Here is a 22,844-nt window from a genome sequence, read left to right as displayed (position 1 = left end):
TCATTATGAAATTGGATTAATACTATATTAAAAAGGATACTAATATTTTGAAATTGGAAAAACCTAATGCCCCACACTTATTTTTTTTTAATTAGAACGTTTCAAATTTCTATCTAACTATTTTATTACCTTCTACTTTAAATTTTAATCATAACTATAATATATTACTCAATGTAACCAAGAAAATAACATTATCAAAACTACAGGAGGATCCACGCAAAAGAGGAAACGAGGCCGACCACGTGGTTCGCTTAATAAACCAAAAGGTATATATTTACTACCCAATATACATAATCCCAAGACAAATTGTCTTAGCTCAATGATTAAACTTTGTACATTTTCAGTTCATCTGGTAAACGATCGTCCATCATTCAAACCAACATATTACGACTGTAAGTATATATGGATCATAGTATCATATCTTAAACCAAACTTACTCATCAAACAAACTAACTTCCCAGACTTAATTTAACAGGTGGCTGTGATGGCTGCGACTCATACAGTAAGAAATAATACTAACATGTGTATCTATCATGCTATATTCTTTTAAGCTAACCACTATTAATCTTAATAGTCAAGCAGAAAAATGCACGTAATATGAGAAAGGCCATTTTGCTATCCAAACGATCGTCGGCATCGTCACGAGGTACGCAAAACCGCTGACAAAATCTATTTCGATTTACTACATTTCTAATTCAAATTTACGTTATTTCTATATAGATATAAATGCTCCACCAAATCCACAAGGAACGCGTCGCACTCAACCAAAAAAGAAAGGTGCATACTACTCAGCCCCTATAGTTTCCCAGAAATATATATATATATATATATATATATATATTTAATTTTTAAAATATATTTTCCAGCGTAATGGTGTTCCTTAAAATTAACTAAAATCAAATTTCGAACCAAATTCATTTTAACAAATAATTTTTTTAAAAAAACAAATATTACCGAAGGAAAAAAATAAAAAACTTTTTTTACCAAAATATAAAAAATAATAATTCCTTACCCTCTGTTAAACTCTTAATATTCAAATAAACTATGATTTAACGATTTGTAATAAATATTTTCCAGAAAAAGGTTCAACATCCCGACTATATGAAAACCGAATCTTAGCATGCTCAAAATGTGGTGCATTAATGTGGACTGCTGAAAGCACTGCTACAGACCCACGAACAGGTGAACCAACTTTCACCCTTTGCTGTAACCATGGCCAAATCAAGCTTCCGCCGATCAAACAGCCGCCAGCCCTATTAGAAAAACTTCTTCAAACCAGATGGTTTCGAGATACTATCCGAGTCTATAATTCTGTCCTTGCTTTTACATCCGTTGGAATGAAAATGGATTATAGTGTCGTCCACGCACCTGGTCCTTATACTATACGGATCCAAGGTCAAACCCACCACAGAATTGGCTCCCTCATACCGCGACAAGGCTGTCTCCCAGAATATCTCCAGCTTTACATATTTGACACAGCTAACGAACTCAAAAACCGCCTAAATGCGATGGGGCAAACCTCAGCAGAAGGTAACCTCGATGAACCAACGTTAGCCCTCCTAATCGAGATGATTGACGAGAACAATTGTCTAGCAAAGATCTTTCGTCGTGCACGAGACCACTACGAGAGCGTCGGGTCAGAGTTTACTATTAGATTAGTCCAAGATAAAGGGAAGGGGAAAGAATACGATCTTCCAACTACAAGCGAGGTGGCAGGTCTTATCGTGGGGGATATGACATCAACAATTGGAGAACGAGATATAGTGGTTCAGTTTCAATCTGACACTTTACAGCAGTTGCGTGACGATCACCCTCTATATATGAGCCTCCAATACCCTCTTTTGTTTCCGTATGGTGAATATGGGTTTCACACAGAAATTCCCCTGCATCTTGAGACAGGCACTTCAAGAACAAGGCAATTCGTGACCATCCGTCAATACTACGCTTCTCTGATCCAAACACGTCCTAACCAAGGAATGACTTTGATCAAAGGCGGTCGTCTCCTCCATCAATTTATTGTGGACGTTTATACAGCGATTGAAGAAGACCGACTGAGGTGGGCGAGAAATAACCAAGAAATCTTGCGGGCTGAGCTCTACAGCAATGTCCTTGATGCTGTAAGCAAAGGTGACACTGATGCTAAAATTATTGGCCAGAGATTTATACTACCGCCAAGTTTCACCGGAGGCCCCCGGTACTTAGTTGAGAAATACCACGATGCTATGGCTATTTGCAGAGAATTCGGCAATCCAGATTTGTTTATCACGATGACGGCCAATCCCAACTGGAGCGAGATTAAAGAACATCTTCAGAAATACGGTGGAGATTCCCCTAATGATAGACCAGACATTGAATGTCGGGTTTTTAAGATGAAGCTAGATCAACTGCTCAAGGATTTCAAAGCGGGAACTTTTTTCAAGCCATACAAGGCAGCTCTCCACCGAATAGAGTTTCAAAAAAGAGGTCTCCCTCATGCACATATATTATTATGGTTAGGAAACTCTACCAGAACACCGAGTGCAGAAGAAGTGGATGAAATAATTTCGGCCGAGCTCCCGAACAAAGAGGAGGACCCAGTTGCTTACGACTTAGTCACAAAACACATGATCCACGGTCCATGTGGGCTCTTCAATCCGAAGTCACCATGCATGGAAAACAATGTGTGCACGAAAAAGTATCCTCGGCCGAATAACGACAACACTTCGATTGACAAATCCGGGTATGTGCTATATCGTCGGCGCCGAACCGATAATACGTGTACACTAAAGGCTGGAGCTGTACTAGACAACACTTTCGTCGTACCTCATAACATTGAGCTTCTGAAGAAGTATGAAGCTCATATTAATGTTGAATGGTGTAATCGGACAAGCGCGGTGAAATACTTATTCAAGTACATAACCAAAGGCGTCGACCGAGCAACCGCTGTTATTGAGAAAGGAAATACAGCAGCTACATCCGACGCCACAGGATCCGGAGGATCAAAAGAGAAAGTCCTAAGGCAACGCAATGAAATCCAAGACTACATCGAAGCCCGATATTTATCAGCTTGTGAGTCTATGTGGCGAACTTTCGCATTCCACATACACAAAAGAAAGCCATCAGTTGAAAAGCTTATCATTCACTTGGAAGGCGAACATAATATTACGGTTAAATCAACCGACAACCTCGGCCGTGTAATCCATAAACCAGGTATCGAGAAGACGATGTTCACCGAATGGATGGTTTTATGCAGAAGGTCAGCGTTTGCCCGGACACTGACATATGTGCAGATCCCTGAATATTTTGTATGGAACAACAGTGCTAAGGTGTGGACCGAGCGTAAGAAAGGAAAATCCATTGGCCGAGTCGTAGCTGTCCATCCTTCAGCAGGTGATCGATACTACCTGAGGGTCCTCATTAATAAGATTAAGGGTCCTAGAAGTTACGACGAGCTAAGAACATACAACGACGTGAAATACCCGGACTTCAAATCAGTGTGTCACGCACGAGGTCTTTTGGACAATGATGTTGAATGGCTCGAGAGTATGTCAGAGGGTGCTCGAACGGCAAGCCCATACCAGCTTCGTGATTTGTTCGTCACATTCCTAAACAACTGCTTCGTTGCAAGCCCTAAAGGACTATGGGAACACTCATGGAAATCAATGAGCGAGGACATACTTCACAAGAGGCAAAGGATCCTGGGCCACGCGAATCTGGAACTGGACGATAATACCCTGGAGCAATACACATTGATAGAAGTTGAAAAGTTGATGCGCATGCAAGATCGCTCTTTAAACGATTTTAAGGATATGCCGAAGATTAACCCTGTTTTGCTCAAAGAGTTGGGGAACAGTTTGTGGAACCAAGAAATGGATTACGATGTTGCAGAGGAAACACTAAGACATGACAAGCAATACAAATTGCTGAATGCTGAGCAACTTGCAATCTATGAATCAGTCTTAAACTCTGTTGATAAGAAAGAAGGAAAACTTTTCTTCGTATATGGCGCAGGGGGCACAGGAAAAACATTTCTGTACCAGACTATTATATCCAGACTTCGGTCAAGAAAACAAATTGTCCTCCCAGTTGCTTCTTCGGGAATAGCCGCATTGCTACTCCCAAACGGGAGGACAGCTCATTCTCGCTTCAATATTCCATTGAAGCTCGACGAAGATAAGCTTTGCAACATCAAACCAGGTACAATGCTTGCTGAACTAATTGAGGAAACAGACCTCATAATTTGGGATGAGGCACCTATGACACACAAACATGCTTTCGAAGCATTAGACAAGTCGTTGAAGGACATTATGTCTATCAAAAATCCACCCGCAAAGAATCAGCCTTTTGGCGGCAAAACAGTTATGTTAGGGGGTGATTTCAGACAGATCCTACCAGTCATTCCGCAAGGTAGAAGAGCTGATACCGTACTAGCTTCGATAAGCCATTCATATCTATGGAATAGCTGCCACAAGTTCTCTTTGAAAACAAATATGCGAGTCAATCAGGATGAGAAAGAGTTTTCTGAATGGCTTCTCAGAGTCGGGGAAGGTCGTCTAGGAGCAGAACAAGAATATAAGGAGGATGGGTACCATGACCAACTCATAGATATCGATGACTCATTGATTTGTCAGAGTTTTGTTGACCCATTGAAAGAAGTTGTTGATGCTGCATATGGACAAATCAGCAGCCCAATGAATTCCAAGACTTCCTACACCGATAAAGCTATCCTCACACCCCGTAACGAAACCGTTGATGAAATCAATGCTTACACAATCTCACGGACCGACGGGGTATCAAGAGATTACTACAGCTCAGACAGCTTCGAGTTATCAGATACTTCATCAGATCAAAATGAGACACTATACTCCATTGAGTATCTTAACTCACTGGAATACTCGGGTTTGCCTTCGCACAAACTTACTCTGAAAGTTGGTGCCCCAGTTATGCTTCTCAGGAACATAAATCAGAAAAAGGGATTATGCAATGGTACACGGATGATCCTAACCCACGTTGGTGAACGCGTTCTGAAGGCCGAGATCATCACTGGATCCCACATTGGAGAAGAGGTCTTGATCCCAAGAATTGTGCTTCTGTATGATGAAACAAAATTACCGTTCACATTACGTCGGCGGCAATTTCCTATCAGATTATGTTACGCAATGACAATCAACAAAAGTCAAGGACAGAGTTTAAAAGAGGTCATCTTATATCTGCCTCAGCCAGTCTTCTCTCATGGCCAACTTTACGTGGCCCTCTCCCGTGTCACAAGCAAAGCAGGATTAACGATCATCAAAACTGAAGATCCACACCAGCTGAAAGTGAAGAACATAGTCTACAAAGAAATATTCAGAGGCCTTCATCCCGAGACAGGTAATTTAAATAAATAATTTTTTCCTCCCATCTTTTTCAGAAATCTGATAAAAATATTATATTCACAGATTAGCTATCGCGAAAATATCGACCAAGCGATGATACAAACCAATAAAGAAGGGACTTGCACTCAGGTTTACCCCCCCAAAACCAGGTACAAAACATTTAATAAAAAAACAAAACTACAATATTCAACTAAACATATGCTGACTAACTATTCATATCCAATTTCAGGTCCTTTATTGCTCAGTCCCTCAAAATAATTCTGATATGCGAAAGACTTAATCTGCTTCCTCCATTATCTACTTTAATTAGAGCTTTTACAATTTTTAAACATTTGCGTAAACTCGATATACAACACACTTTTCTGCGTTCAAAGATTCAACACCAAAATTTATTGTGATATTTTGGTTCAACATTTTCATATAAGATAACCCGGGCGTAGCCCGGGAACGAACCTAGTATTGCTAATAATTAGAAGAAAAAAACCAGTACTGGTTTGTCGTCGAGCCTTTATTTACTCAAAACATCAACGGACTAGATGGTTGGAGTTTTTTTTTTCTTTCTAAAATAACAAGAAGATATACTAAACTGTTAAAGAAAAATTAAAATGTAATGTATAAATATCAAACCTTAGCTTTCTCTACCCGCATACGCATGAGACCGACCATGAAATGTATCTCTCACTCTGCCTCTCAACACTGGCATACTGGTTTAAAATATGTGCTTTGCACAAAATTAACATTATATACAAATCAATTTTACGTATTATTACCTATTTTACGTTCTTTTACATAATATAAGTAAAAAAAAATATATTGATAATTAACCAACTATTAACTATTATGTATATAATTAAATTAATATAATCACATAAATAAAATCAATCGCTCCTGTTTATTTATATAGAATCATTTTATGGTAAGTTAATCTAATCAGTCACTTTTATCTATTTTATACAGTATAAAATTTAATTTATATGATATTAACATAAATATATAGTATATTTTAGTATGACTATCTATTAAGTAAAAGTTCCTAGTTATATTTATTTATATTTTCTATAACATTTTTTTTAAAAATCATTGATAAAAAAAAATTAAAATGAGACTTTTAATAATTTTAAAATTTATAATAGTTCTTGAAAATTCACTGCAAATCCCTTATATATTATTTAACAAACATTACAACCTTTGAGTAATACCAGGTGGTATCATCAAAATGATTATTAGAATCCTTAGATAGTTGGTTGATCCATCTAAACATATACTATATTTTTATTAAAATAATCATAGAAGTAATTATTAATATATAAAATATTTTTTTCTAAATAAAAGCTACATAACTACCAGATGCGATTATTATATGACAATTAATAATTTTGAATAATAAAAATTTGATAATAATGTTTATATCCTATATAAATTTTATTTAATTTAATTATTCAAATAAATAAAACTATCACATTAATCATAAAATAAAAAATTAAATTTTGTATATGCTACATTTTGAAATTTTAAATATGAATATAAATTAATTAAAAAATTAAAATTTTCACATTGAAAGTTTTGTGAACAATGGATGAAATTATTTTTATAATAAGATACAAATTATCATAGAAAGTCTAACTTAATAGACATTAAGATATATCTATTTTAATATCGTTTAATTAAACGAGATACCAAATAAATATTTACAAGTTTTGAAATTTACATCAAAGAAGTACTAAAAATTTAATAGTTTAATTTCACAATTTTTGTTGAATTTTTAAAATGATTAAAAATTACAAAAACTATTAAAATTCTAATATTAGAAATTTTGTTATCAATGATTTAATTTTTCTTATAATAATATAAATAATCTTAATACCATATGAGTAGAGAGCGTCATTTATTAAATACTAATAATAAAATATACTATATATCAGCTGACAAAATAAATACTATATATCCACGTTAGTATCATTTAAATTTAATTATATATCATATAAAGAGATAAAAATGGTTATTTATATTTATTTACCATAAATGATTGTAAATAAATAACAATAATTTATTTTATATATTCTTGACAATTTAATTATATATTTAATAGTTATAAAGTTATAATTATTCAAGATATATCATTATTTTATTACTTCATATGTAAAAGGATGTGTAAAAGAATGCAAATGTTTTTTATTTTGATAACCGTGTGTATTTCAAAGACTTTTGTTAATAACTATGGAGATCCTAAAGCTTTTTTAAGCATGAATGTTTTGATACACATATGTGTTATTATGTGGAAAAATTACATAATTGGGATTTGGAAACAAGTATGGCAACTAATCTTTAGGATTAATTTGAGCCCTTTTATAGGCATGTAATTAGGGCTGGGCATTTTATCTCTTAAATTTGATGCAATTTATTATTTGTTTCGATTCGATCCAAAAAATCCGGATATCCATAAGTCTTCGTAGCAAATAAAATATTAAAAATTAATATTTGTTATAAACTAAGAAAATAAAAAATACTAAAACTTTCAGGGTAGGATATCCACTATGCTCTGTTTTTGTACAAATAGAAGTATATCACAATTAAATAGAGAGTTGAAAATATAAATTTTATATAATTATTATTTTAACATAAAATTTTAATAATTTCAATTATAAAATTACTTATGGAAATATTAAATTATGAAAGAGACATATTTGTTTATAAAACTACAATTTTATAAAATTTAATGTTTATAATAAATTTAATTAATTTTGAAAATTTATGGAATATATAATTTCATTGATATGTTTAATTTTTGTTTTATATTATGTAAGAAATATTTTTTAAAAACAAACTTATATAATTATTTTTAGATTTACTTGTATTGAACAGATGAGATATTCATAAGCATCCGTAAATATTGACAAATATCTATAATTTTTTTGGATATCCAGAAAACTAGATATTTATATTTTTTCGAAGCAAATCACAAATACTGAAAATTACAGTATTATCCACTCTGTGCCCACCCCTACATGTAATCCCTAAGATTAATTAAAAAAAACTCTATGTTGTTGCATATAAATCCAAATTGGCGACAAATACCATCAATCACCATTATCTTTTTTGGTGCTAAAACTCACCACTTATCTTACTACAGTATTTGGATTTGTGACAAAAAAATCTTAATGTTTGTTTTAGTTAATCTTTACACCAAAATCAAATCAATTCCCACGTTGGGATCCAACAAACATAATAATGTATCTTTACTTATACACATTTTTTTTTGGACAACAAAACGAAAATACCATACATAATATTTAAAATCTGGTCCATTAGAAATAACGTAGCAGATAAATTATATAACTTATTTCAAGTTATAAAACCCTTTATCAAAAAAAAAACTTATTTCAAGTTATATAGAATATCAGCAAAACTATTTGACGCACTAGACCTTTTTGAAACTATAAAAGTAAAACTGATATATATAGGATGTAAACATAAGGTTTTTCAGGGATCTCCTTAAAGTGAAAGCGAGTTAAAAAACTGAGGCGTACTCTTTAAAAACATATTCGTTTATGTTGACTTTGAAACTGGCTACGCATTCACAAGCATGGTCAAGCTGCGGGTTTGGTGGGTTTTTATTTTCTCTGTCGGCGGGTTTGGTGGTTTTAACAGTGGATTATACTGTTCGTGTTAATACACATCTTTTTATCAAATACTGTAATAGGAGAAAACATTATATAAAGAATCATTAACCACTTGTCTATTTCTAAAATCACACAATTCTCATGGATTTAATATTTAAATTAAATTAATATTCAGTCAGTTTTACGTCTTAATTAATAGGAGTGACTAGACATTAAAGCATTTCGAACCCAACACCTTATTTGAAGGAGAGTAAAACCTCAAAATGAGGATCTGAAGATTGATTAGTTCAATCATGGATTCTCAAAAAAATTTAAAAAAATTATTCATTTGCATCATAATCCTAAATATTAAGAAAAAATGATAAAATTTCACAAATACATATAAAACATACATTTAATATTTTATACAACACAATATTATAATATTATATAGTAAAACATAATATAAATTACAATTATAATAAAACAGCACACATACACACAAATATTAGCATGTTACATATAAAATACCAAATTATCCAAGCATTATTTCTGTAAAATATGTAATATTGAAGTGTTTTGGTAATTTTCTTTAATTTGTGTCAAGTTTGTTTAATGTATTTTTATTTTATGTGAGCTTTATTTAATCTATTTTTTACTGTGGGATTTTTAATGTAATGTAATATTTTGTTGTATTTTATTTTATTTTGATGTATTTAAGTTATTCTAAACTAAGTTTAGTACATTTATTTTTGAAAAAAGTAATTAGAAAGACCAAAAAAAAGTTTTAAGGTTTGGTTGAGATGACAAGATTTGAAATTGGATTAGAAATGCTCTTATAGAAGAAGAAAAATTCTATAAATAGAATTATAAACGTAGTTGACTGTGTTAAATGTTTATTCTAAGAGCTAGTTAAAGTAAACGCTCAAATGTAACATCGATTCAAATTATTTTGATGTTAATAGACCTCAAGACATTTCTAGTTCTCTAAGCCAGTTATATATAAAATTCAAGCACTTCGGTTAATGCTTATATATATTAACTAGAGTTATTCTATTTTGAATTAAAAACAGTGTAAACCATTTGTGATAGTCTATTTTTCTGTAATGTCTACTTCTAGTTTTACTCTAAAATATAATAAACATCAATTTATTATATAGATAGATTAATTCATTTATATTTTGTTAATCACTTTATTCTTACTATAAATAGTGTATCATTTGAGTAGAACTCAACTTTATTATAAAGTTTTCTATTTTGAATTAAAAAAAAATTAAACTATTTGTGATGGTTTAAGAAGGTTGATTTAACTTTTAAATCACAATTATTGGAGATGATGGTGTCAGTATCTTTGAAATTATGATGCAATTTGTCACTAGAAAGTTAAAACCATACATTATTACCTACTTTCAAACACCATAATCAATTAGCAATAACAGAAATTATAGATTTAACAGATTTCGTTTTAGTTTCTTTTGTCTTCATAGAAATGATTAAAAAGAAGTTAATCCTGCTTATGTTAATTATGAATGTTTCAAGTCATGCGTATAGCAACCTGCTCTTATGATTGGGAGAAGAAAACAAAGAAAAAAAAAACAAATAATCTGAATTAAAAAGTAGTTAGGATTTACTGCAAATTCACAAATTTCACGGCAGTAGGAAGCGTTAGACGTAGATACATTGAAGCAAGATGACACTTTACGTACTAGTCTAATATGTTACCTAGTTTTTGATTCGCCTTTTCAAAATGCGGGTATTATTTCTTTTGCAAATTTTATATAAATATGTCAAATATTTATATGTTTATATTATATATATATATTATTGAAAATTTCTGTTTTATGTAAGTACAATAAGTTAAATCAGTAAGCCATTATGTCATTCTATTTAGACTAACAAATATTTATCGTAGTTTACATTATAAAAAATTGACATGTTAAATAATATGATTAAAAGAAATAAGAAATAAAAAAAGAAAATACAAAAAATAACAACACCGATTCTGGTTTATTTGGTGTTTACGTCATTACTATTATTAAAAAAAGAATATGACAACGTCAAAATATCCTAATGAATCAATGCATGTCTTGAAAAGTAGGGACATTTAGAGGAAAAATCCGAAGTGTATCATGTTTTAATAATTTCACACACATAAATTTAATTTAATAATTAGATAGGTATTATGTGCATTAGAAATGAAATGATTGTTATTTCCTATTTTCTAGAGGTTTTATTAGATGCTGCATTATATAATCACGGTAAAAATTACGATCATAAAATCAGCATATGTTCCAGCATAAATGACCTAACTAAAAAAGTCATGATGGATATCTGAAAGGGATAATCCAATTCCAAAACGGAATAAAGTAAACATCAAAATATTAACCCTAATAATTTCGAAACTGTAAAGGGACTGATTAAACACTATACAAGAGTCAAAAGAGTGTGACGTAATTATAACATCAACTTTACGTGTACAACCACCCTCATCTGCCTATATAAAACCCAACACATGTACATGAAACTCATCAAACAAAGAGCTAAAACCCCATCACCAAATAAACAACAAAAAATGGCCTTTGCGGAAATAACAAACGCAAACATGTTTCTCATAACGCTACTTCTCCTATCTCTTTCTTCCATCCCATTGTCTTCTTCCACCATCACACAAGACTTCGTGATGTGTCTAGTCGATAACTCCGACGCTTCTTTTCCGATGGACTCTTCGTTCTTCACTCATGACCTAAATGCCTCTTCCTTCAAACAAGCGTTAGAGACGTCGGCTCAGAACCTCCGTTACTTGATGCCGTCAAAACCGAAGCCGGAATTTATTTTTGAGCCGCTTTACGAAACGCACGTTCAAGCCGCCGTTGTTTGCGCCAAGAAGCTGCGACTTCACTTGCGGTTAAGAAGCGGCGGTCATGACTACGAAGGCCTTTCTTACGTCTCAGAGATGGAAACGGCGTTTGTGATCGTTGATTTATCGAAGCTTAGACAAATCAATGTCGATTTAGAAAGTAACACCGCGTGGGTACACGCGGGTGCTTCCATTGGAGAGGTTTATTACAGGTATATATCATACGTCCATAAAGAATCACATGTTAATTATATAATTTTTTTCCCCTCGAAAAATGATTAAAATATTATAAAGCCACACTAATTTTACAATATTTTATTTAAATATTCCTCAAGTTACACTTGTTTATGAAAAAAAGAAGTTCCCACTAAAAATATTCGAATCTACACAAAAGTATAAATCTTGCGTCTCTTGGGACACCTAGTTTCATTGGTTATCAATTTTAAAGTTAATAACCAAAAACAATTTCGGTTAATCCATTGCTCTATTGCAGTTTTTGGATCAACCAGCTGGTTATTTGGTTTTGGTTCTTAGAGCAGCTCCAACACTAATATTAGACAGAATATCTTAAGATTAAAAAATAAAAAATTAATAGAGAGAACCAGAAGCGGTTATGTGCAGAAATACTTTCTTTGAGTTTCTAGAAAAAAAAAACATTCTCAATCTATCTCTCATCTTTAATTATAATTGTCAATTGATTTTTTTTAAACAAAAATATTTAATATTTAATTTTTAGTTTTAAGAACTTTAGGAGAATTCTCAGTGTTGAGGGTGCTCTTAATGTTATATTGGAAAGTTAGTATTTGAAATAATACGGGAAAATCGCATAAAAAACCTTGAAAGTGTCACTTACTAGCATTTTAAACCTTGAAGTTTTTTCGCTAGCACTTTTAACCTTTAAAGTGACATTTTTATCATAAAAAACCTCCAAACAAGAAAAATGACCGGTTGAACAGGTTAAAAACAGTTTTTTTTTTCAAAAAATAAATATTTAATTAATAAAATAAATAAAAAAATTAATAAAAATCGAAAATTTAACAAAAAACTCACAAATTAAAAAATGAGAAAAATAAATAAATATTTAAAAATTAAATAAAAAATAACAAAAAATTCAAAAAATAAATAAGATCAAATTAAAACGGAGAAAAATAAAAAAAATCATAAATTTAAAAAAAAAAAGTGAAATTTTTTTAAACTGTTTTTTAAATTTTTATTTTTAATTTTTTAGTATTTATTTTTTATTTTATAAAATTTTAAACCCTAATTTCAAAACCTCACCCCTTAACTCTAAACCCTAAAGTTTGGATTAATTAACCCAAGGGGTATAAGTGTATATTTACCTCTTTAATGAAACTTATTTTTGTGACTTTGAGCCTTGAATACTAGTTTGAGAACAAAAACTTGGTTTGGTGTTATCTTAGTCTCTTTTTTTTATCAATACATATCTCCAATGATAATTTTCGACATTATATTTGAAAATGAAAATAAACTTTTTGAATTTTCAATTTTTTGAAATTTATTATTATTTTTTCTGTATTTTAATTTGATCTTATTTATTTTTTTAATTTTTAGTTATTTTTTTATTTAATTTTCTAAATCTTTATTTATTTTTCTCACTTTTTTTAATTTATGAGTTTTTTGTTAAATTTTTCGATTTTATTATTTTTTTTGTTTATTTATTAATTAAATAATTTTTTTTTTGAAAAAAAATTGTTTTTAACCTGTTGAGCAGGTCATTTTTCTTCTTTGGAGGTTTTTTATGATAAAAATGTCACTTTGAAGGTTAAAAGTGTTAGTGAAAAAACTTCAAGGTTTAAAGTGCTAGTAAGTGACACTCTCAAGGTTTTTTATGCGATTTTCCCGAAATAATAATATGTAGACTATGCTTTGGACTATAGATGTGGAAAAGATGTTGATAAGTAACTAGTTTTATAACCAACATTTTTTTTACTAAAATATAACCAACATTTTGAACCGAACCAAAATACAAAAACATAATATGCTCGTTGAGCTGTGGCTTAAACCGATTTACTTTAATGGGTTTAAAGGATCCAAGAGAAAAGCAAAGTCCATGGTTTTCCGGCGGGTTTATGCACCAGCCTAGGCATCGGCGGCCACATAATCGGCGGAGCCTACGGTTCAATGATGCGTAAGTTCGGACTCGGAGCCGACAACGTCCTCGACGCCAGAATAGTTGACGCGAAGGGCAAAATCCTGAACCGCGCTGCGATGGGAGAAGACGTTTTCTGGGCCATTCGCGGCGGTGGTGGAGGAAGCTTCGGCGTTATCCTTGCCTGGAAAATAAAGCTCGTTCCCGTGCCCGAGATAGTGACGGTGTTCACCGTTACGAAGACGCTTGAGCAAGACGGAACTAGGATCTTGTACAAGTGGCAACAAGTCGCAGATAAGCTCGATGAAAATCTCTTTATCCGGGCGATTATTCAGCCGGCGAGCAAAACTCCTAAGAGCAAAGAGAGAACTATCTCGGTTTCGTACCAAGGACAGTTTCTTGGTGACGCTAAGAGGCTGTTGCAGGTAATGAGACCAAGTCAAGTTTTGTATAAAACTGCGGGTTTATATTGTAGTTTTATGAAAGTAATTTAATTACAAATTAAGAAAGGAAGTTATGATTGTAACATTTTTTACCTTGGTTTTTATAGGTGATGCAGAGGAGTTTCCCACAGCTGGGACTAACAAAGAAAGATTGTTTAGAGACAAGCTGGATCAAATCAGTAATGTACATTGCTGGTTTTCCTAGCACCGCGCCACCGGAAGCTCTACTTGCTGGAAAATCGTTGTTCAAGAATTACTTCAAAGCCAAGTCAGACTATGTGGAAAAGCCAATTCCAATAGAAGGACTAGAAGGGCTATGGAAAAAGCTTCTAGAAGAGGATTCACCATTGACTATATGGAATCCTTATGGAGGAATGATGGCGAAAATCCCTGAGACAGAGACACCTTTCCCACATAGGAGTGGGACATTGTTCAAGATCCAGTGGCTGACTTTGTGGCAAGACGGGAAAGCTAGCGAGGCGAAGCATATGGAGTGGATGAGGAATATGTATAGTTACATGGAGAAGTATGTGTCAAAAAGCCCAAGATCCGCCTATGTGAACTATAGAGATCTTGATTTAGGGATGAATGGTAGAGGGACTGATGCAAGAGAATGGGGGAAGAAATACTTCAAGGGAAACTTTGAGAGGTTGGTGAAGATTAAAGCTAAGTTTGATCCTGAGAATTTCTTCAGACATGAACAAAGTATTCCTACAAAATTTAAGTGAAATTTTTGAGTTAAAACAATAATAAGAATGTGTGGTTTGGAATTTGTCTTAGTAAAGACTTTTGTTACTTGTGTTTGTATCTTTTCTTTCTGAAAACATGGTCAATACATAACACCAAAAATATGGTCATGTCATTTGTAATTCAAAACTAGTTATCAAATCTAATTCCTTGTTGTTATTTTTTTTGCTTTTTAGACAACATCCAAACTGGTTTAATATTATAAGAATTATAAGTTACAATGAAACACAAAATATAGGTGTTGTTCCACTCATCAAAGCCAGTTTTGCCAGAGAACACGTGAGCAGTCAAAGTAATTACCGGTAAGTTTCCAAACTTATTATCAATGACTTTATGAAAACAAAGCTCAATTTTACTAAGGGTATTCAATAAGAAATTTAGGGGTTTGAAGAGTTAAAACCATCGATGAGAAATGTTCCTCCTGTGCTGCTTCTATAACACAAGCTAGCTTTGCAGCTTTCACATTGAAACCTAGCTGCAATCAGATTCCCTGTAACAACAAAACATAAACTTACTAGTACGAAAACACATTGTTATAAGGAAAGAAAAAAAGAAACGGAATTTGATTTATATATACCGAGATGAGGTCTGAATGGAACGTGACATCGTAGACATTCGACTCTTAGTCCTCCTGTTTCAAACTCAGCAAAATGCATTGTTCCTGGTCTATTTTCTTGGTTATGCATAGCTCTGAGAACACACAAGCAAAAAAAAAAGAATTGAAGATCAAAAATTTCGAGATATTTCAGGGAAAAGGGCGATTTTTTTTTTTTTATCTTGAAGATGAGAAAACAGTTTATTATATGAATAGATGTTATGAGTCAGAGCAAAGAGTTTTTCAGGGTCCTTTATATTAAGAAAGATTTACATTTTAGGACACTTTTCCTATTTTAATTTACACTTTAGGACACTTTGTTATACAGAGGTACTTTCCTTGTCAACTAGTGTTACTCCTTAACTAACTCCTTCCTTTCTCGTTAGTTACCAAAAACAAGTTACCTTCCTATTTTGTTATTAGTTGCATTTTGAGCGGGCTTTTTGTCCTAGCCATTGATCCCAGTATAACATTAACGGCTGAGATTTCATTTCCCAGATCTGGATAAGACATGTACTACCATTTAACCACAACCATCCGATTAAACTTCCATCCTACGGCCCAGATCAATTATAGTGAAAAACTTTCTTTATCCCCACATGTTTTTGAGTTTTGTTCTTCCTTGTTCTATGTTCATTAGGTTAGGATAATATTTGCTAATTATCCATCGAAAGCCAGAGGACCCGAGACTCAACCCTCATTATTGGTATCTAAACCGAGGTTTGCTAACTAATCTATGTTTAACGACTTGTTTTACTGCAACTGTCTGAAACTCGTTTTGATTAACATCTATGTTTTTCCATCTCTTATGTCCCTTCAAGAACATCCTATACTAGAAGAAGATACTCCAACGATGAATTACAGTTGTGCCTTTTGCTTGGGTATCGGTCAGTCACAAACAACCGGGACGGTAGCCTCTCATCCACTGCTCCTTCCTCTGGTTCTGCTACCTCTGTAAGACAAGAGAATCTTAGAAATCTCAACAATCTAAACCAGAAAACAGAGAACCCAAAATAACTTCCCCTACACATAAACCCTAGATCAGAACCCTAAACCAAAATACAAAATCCAACACCCGTAAGCCCCCAAAACACAATAACGAACTTAGATTATGCAGAAATTGCAGCCTCATCACGAATACATCCACAAATCCACCCAGAAAAAAAAAACCCAACGAGTTGGTGAGCACGGTGAGAACTAACCTTTTCCTTTCCCTTTCGAAGCTCGCTTCTTTCTCGCCGACGTAGTCTCTCCCGTCTCTTTCTGGCGTCTCAACGTTCTCCGGCGGTAAGATCGATCGTCGTCTTCTCCGTCGGTAAGTCCGTTCGTCGCCTCTCGATGAAAAAAAAAACACATTAATTTCACTTTTACACGTTCTCAAAGTAAAAAAAAAAAAAAAACAAAATCAACTTAATTTCGAATCCACCAATCACAGCTCGTTTTTTTGAATTTCAAATTCCCTAACCAGCCCAACTAGAAATAAATTGGCTAACTACCCAAATGCCCATCCTTGGTTTGCCTTTTAAGAGGCTAAATAGGTCTTCAACCAGAAAACTACCTCAGTAGCATATTGTGTCCTATGGTGTAAAAGTGACCTTTTATGTTAATAACTCTAAGAAAGATTTACATTTTAGGACACTTTTCCTATTTTAATTTACACTCTAGGACACTTTGTTATACAGAGGTACTTTCCTTGTCAACTAGTGTTACTCCTTAACTAACTCCTTCCTTTCTCGTTAGTTACCAAAAACAAGTTACCTTCCTATTTTGTTATTAGTTGCATTTTGAGCGGGCTTTTTGTCCTAGCCATTGATCCCAGTATAACATTAACGGCTGAGATTTCATTTCCCAGATCTGGATAAGACATGTACTACCATTTAACCACAACCATCCGATTAAACTTCCATCCTACGGCCCAGATCAATTATAGTGAAAAACTTTCTTTATCCCCACATGTTTTTGAGTTTTGTTCTTCCTTGTTCTATGTTCATTAGGTTAGGATAATATTTGCTAATTATCCATCGAAAGCCAGAGGACCCGAGACTCAACCCTCATTATTGGTATCTAAACCGAGGTTTGCTAACTAATCTATGTTTAACGACTTGTTTTACTGCAACTGTCTGAAACTCGTTTTGATTAACATCTATGTTTTTCCATCTCTTATGTCCCTTCAAGAACATCCTATACTAGAAGAAGATACTCCAACGATGAATTACAGTTGTGCCTTTTGCTTGGGTATCGGTCAGTCACAAACAACCGGGACGGTAGCCTCTCATCCACTGCTCCTTCCTCTGGTTCTGCTACCTCTGTAAGACAAGAGAATCTTAGAAATCTCAACAATCTAAACCAGAAAACAGAGAACCCAAAATAACTTCCCCTACACATAAACCCTAGATCAGAACCCTAAACCAAAATACAAAATCCAACACCCGTAAGCCCCCAAAACACAATAACGAACTTAGATTATGCAGAAATTGCAGCCTCATCACGAATACATCCACAAATCCACCCAGAAAAAAAAAACCCAACGAGTTGGTGAGCACGGTGAGAACTAACCTTTTCCTTTCCCTTTCGAAGCTCGCTTCTTTCTCGCCGACGTAGTCTCTCCCGTCTCTTTCTGGCGTCTCAACGTTCTCCGGCGGTAAGATCGATCGTCGTCTTCTCCGTCGGTAAGTCCGTTCGTCGCCTCTCGATGAAAAAAAAAACACATTAATTTCACTTTTACACGTTCTCAAAGTAAAAAAAAAAAAAAAACAAAATCAACTTAATTTCGAATCCACCAATCACAGCTCGTTTTTTTGAATTTCAAATTCCCTAACCAGCCCAACTAGAAATAAATTGGCTAACTACCCAAATGCCCATCCTTGGTTTGCCTTTTAAGAGGCTAAATAGGTCTTCAACCAGAAAACTACCTCAGTAGCATATTGTGTCCTATGGTGTAAAAGTGACCTTTTATGTTAATAACTCTAAGAAAGATTTACATTTTAGGACACTTTTCCTATTTTAATTTACACTCTAGGACACTTTGTTATACAGAGGTACTTTCCTTGTCAACTAGTGTTACTCCTTAACTAACTCCTTCCTTTCTCGTTAGTTACCAAAAACAAGTTACCTTCCTATTTTGTTATTAGTTGCATTTTGAGCGGGCTTTTTGTCCTAGCCATTGATCCCATTATAACATTAACGGCTGAGATTTCATTTCCCAGATCTGGATAAGACATGTACTACCATTTAACCACAACCATCCGATTAAACTTCCATCCTACGGCCCAGATCAATTATAGTGAAAAACTTTCTTTATCCCCACATGTTTTTGAGTTTTGTTCTTCCTTGTTCTATGTTCATTAGGTTAGGATAATATTTGCTAATTATCCATCGAAAGCCAGAGGACCCGAGACTCAACCCTCATTATTGGTATCTAAACCGAGGTTTGCTAACTAATCTATGTTTAACGACTTGTTTTACTGCAACTGTCTGAAACTCGTTTTGATTAACATCTATGTTTTGCTTTCTAGGTTTATCCATGGCGGACCAGTGTATGGTTATCGCCGGCGACTGAAAGACATCTGATGACAGCAGCTGGCCATTCACTATCGACAAACACCACATGTCCAGGATCGTCCCCCTTTCTCCCACGATGACCTTGCTTGAACTGCAAAGCAATGTGCTGAAGGAGTTTTATCCCAACACCGAACTGCCCCCATCCGCTTCACTGAGATATTGGCCGCCTAACACTAAGGAACTTGCCACCGGAATCTCAACACCACTTGTCATGCTCACTCACGACGGGTCTGTCTTGTATTTCTATTGTCATTTTAAAGCACACATGGGAATGAATCTGTTTGATTATCGTGTACATTTAGGGTTATGTACATGTGGATATATAATTTTCGTGTACATGTGGACACAAAATTCTGGTGCACATACATATATTGTAGTTTTTTGTTTTTTTTTTCTTTATGTGTTCTGAGATAAATTGCTTCATAGATTTCAAAGTTTTTTTAACTTATTGTTGCACACAACACGTATATATGTAGATGAGACTGAGAAAGATTTTAAGTCGAGAAATGCACTGGTGATGCAATTCGTGTACATGTAGATACCAAAATCTGGACATATTTTCAAATTTTCACAACCGAAGCGGTGGGCACTGTGGCCGTTCCGGTCACAACCGAAGCGTTGAATCCTATATCCACAGCACAAAACCTTTTCGATAGCGCATTCACTCACCACCATGCTTTTTTTTTTGCTCTTTTGATTTTTTTGGCTTATTTGCATGTAATAATTATATAACATGTATTGGGTGCATCGTTGGCGCTTAACCTTTTATAAGTCATGGATTTCTCTTCTGCTCTGCTCACTTGCTTGTTTAGACATGGTTAGCACTCATCTACCATGTCGCTTACAAATTGTTCGAATGCAACTCGTACACATGTACATTCATTTACTCATCTCTATATGTACAACCCTAACTCCCCCTCCCAAATCGAATATGCTCATAAATTATGTCATACATATTCGTTTTCCCGTCCACAAATTGTGTCATGACTATTTCAAATTAAGTCAAATTTGTGTACATAGTATGTACCAGATAGTCTCTTGTCCATGCATACAACTGCGCTTTATTGACATGCCACCGAAGCACACTTCCATAAAGTTTCACATTACAGAAGTCGCATAAATTCAAAACCCCAACTTAAAAAATACACACATGTCGTTTACTTGCTTGTTTAGACAGTGTTGGCACTCATCTACCATGTCGCTTACAAACTGTTCGAATGCAACTCGTTCACATGTACATTCATTTACCCATTTCTATATGTACAATCCCAACTCCCCCCCCCCTTTCCCCCCTAAATCGAATATGCTCATAAATTATGTCATCACAACTTCAAATTTTACAGCTTTACCGATTCGTTCTCCCGTTGACAAATTATGTCATGACTATTTCAAATTAAGTCAAATTTGTGTACATAATATATACCAAACTATCTCTTGTCCATGCGTACAACTAAACTTTATTATACACATGTACACGCCATCGACGCATGCACCCTTCCATCAAGTTTCACATTACAGAAGCCGCATAAATTCAAAACCCCAATTTAAAATATACACACATACGTACACTGATTTCAATTCCCACAATCATCGGCCCCTACTTGTATACGATTTTTCTTTAATGTCCATGAGTACAACTACTCCTCTTTGTACACATGTACACGTTAACCGCTCAAAGATATGACGCAAAATGAGCCCATAAGCTTTTCTCTCTTTGTACACATGTACGCAGCTACCCCTCTTGTTTTTAGCCTAAACAGGTTGCCAAAGCATGAGCCCAGAAGCTTTTCCATCTCTTATGTCCCTTCAAGAACATCCTATACTAGAAGAAGATACTCCAACGATGAATTACAGTTGTGCCTTTTGCTTGGGTATCGGTCAGTCACAAACAACCGGGACGGTAGCCTCTCATCCACTGCTCCTTCCTCTGGTTCTGCTACCTCTGTAAGACAAGAGAATCTTAGAAATCTCAACAATCTAAACCAGAAAACAGAGAACCCAAAATAACTTCCCCTACACATAAACCCTAGATCAGAACCCTAAACCAAAATACAAAATCCAACACCCGTAAGCCCCCAAAACACAATAACGAACTTAGATTATGCAGAAATTGCAGCCTCATCACGAATACATCCACAAATCCACCCAGAAAAAAAAAACCCAACGAGTTGGTGAGCACGGTGAGAACTAACCTTTTCCTTTTCCTTTCGAAGCTCGCTTCTTTCTCGCCGACATCGTCTCTCCCGTCTCTTTCTGGCGTCTCAACGTTCTCCGGCGGTAAGATCGATCGTCGTCTTCTCCGTCGGTAAGTCCGTTCGTCGCCTCTCGATGAAAAAAAAAACACATTAATTTCACTTTTACACGTTCTCAAAGTAAAAAAAAAAAACAAAATCAACTTAATTTCGAATCCACCAATCACAGCTCGTTTTTTTGAATTTCAAATTCCCTAACCAGCCCAACTAGAAATAAATTGGCTAATTACCCAAATGCCCATCCTTGGTTTGCCTTTTAAGAGGCTAAATAGGTCTTCAACCATAGAAAACTACCTCAGTAGCATATTGTGTCCTATGGTGTAATAAAAACACACAAAGTGACCTTTTATGTTAATAACTCTTATATTAATCACAAACAGTCATAAATGTACGATTTTAAGCAATCCTTCATTTACAGAATTTAATTTAAATACATTAATCTTGGGAAATTCTCTCGTAAAAGAATTAACCATGACCGTTGTTTCCACCTCCCAGAAAAAGAAAAAACAATGTGATACATTTTATTTTAAACACATTCAACCGCGCCTAATTCAAAAGTTACTTCAAACATTTAAGACGCGGTTAGATGTGTTTCAAATTATAAATAAAAATATTCGTTATCACTACAAGAATTTATTAAAACTAAAATTTGAGGACAAACATTTTTTGTAGCCTAAAATGTTTAGTCTAGATAAGAAAAAGAAAACATAAGTCTTTTTGAATTTTATTTATCCGATGCTTCTTGCATACTTGAAAGCAATCGAGCTACAAAATGTTTGTTATCACTACAAGTACCTTATTCAAGCCAAACTTTGAGGACATGTAACTTACATTTTCTTTAGTCTTCATATTTTAGTATAAATAAGAAAGACAGCAAAAAACTAAAGCTTAGTTTTGAGTTTTATTTATTCGGTGCTTCTTTTAAACTTAAGAGCAAATTGTATTTCGATTTGGTCAGACGCAGTTGGATGTGTTCCAAATGAGATACATGTAGTAGTGTTTGTTGTCACCAAATGTACTTCAAACTAAACTTTGACGATAGTAGTAACTTATATTTCTTTAGCATCCATAGTTAAGTTGAACTAAGAAAGAAAACAAAAACTTAAATCTGTCGTTTGAGTTTTATTTATCCAATACTTCTTTTGGACTCATGAGCAAATCCAAATTGTATTTCGATTTGCTAAGACATGGTTGGATTTGTGTCAAATGAGGTACACGTAGCAATGTTTTTTTATCATTACAAGTACCTTATTCAAACTAAACTAACTGATTTTTGAGGATAGTAATTACAAACATTTTATTTAAGCCTTCAAAGCTAAGTTCAAA

At 33.9% G+C, this 22,844-nt stretch overlaps 2 protein-coding genes across 2 annotated transcripts; both read left to right on the top strand.

Moving 5' to 3' along the window:
- Nucleotides 1-1,343: 1,343 nt before the first annotated feature.
- LOC125576114 lies at nt 1,344-5,422 on the top strand. Its single transcript, XM_048735486.1, has 2 exons — nt 1,344-5,349; nt 5,418-5,422. Exons 1-2 carry the CDS (start codon nt 1,344-1,346, stop codon nt 5,420-5,422), a joined length of 4,011 nt encoding a protein of 1,336 aa, XP_048591443.1.
- A 6,028-nt stretch (nt 5,423-11,450) lies between these two features.
- LOC125576459 (berberine bridge enzyme-like 13) lies at nt 11,451-15,269 on the top strand. Its single transcript, XM_048736593.1, has 3 exons — nt 11,451-12,022; nt 13,859-14,345; nt 14,471-15,269. The coding sequence occupies exons 1-3, from the start codon at nt 11,466-11,468 to the stop codon at nt 15,089-15,091; spliced, it is 1,665 nt and encodes a 554-aa protein (XP_048592550.1). The 5' UTR covers nt 11,451-11,465; the 3' UTR covers nt 15,092-15,269.
- Nucleotides 15,270-22,844: the final 7,575 nt, after the last annotated feature.

The sequence above is a fragment of the Brassica napus genome, chromosome A7 (assembly GCF_020379485.1).
Source record: "Brassica napus cultivar Da-Ae chromosome A7, Da-Ae, whole genome shotgun sequence".
In the NCBI taxonomy this organism is placed as follows: domain Eukaryota; kingdom Viridiplantae; phylum Streptophyta; class Magnoliopsida; order Brassicales; family Brassicaceae; genus Brassica; species Brassica napus.
This window is presented reverse-complemented; position numbering and strand designations above follow the sequence as displayed.

What these genes read in the sequence shown, in the direction of transcription:
- LOC125576459 (XM_048736593.1), top strand. Translation starts at nt 11,466, where the DNA reads ATGTACATGAAACTCATCAAACAAAGAGCTAAAACCCCATCACCAAAT. An exon ending in ATTGGAGAGGTTTATTACAG is followed by an intron (nt 12,023 to 13,858) that starts GTATATATCATA and finishes ATGGGTTTAAAG; the next exon opens with GATCCAAGAGAAAAGCAAAG. An exon ending in ACGCTAAGAGGCTGTTGCAG is followed by an intron (nt 14,346 to 14,470) that starts GTAATGAGACCA and finishes TGGTTTTTATAG; the next exon opens with GTGATGCAGAGGAGTTTCCC.
- LOC125576114 (XM_048735486.1), top strand. Translation starts at nt 1,344, where the DNA reads ATGGATTATAGTGTCGTCCACGCACCTGGTCCTTATACTATACGGATC.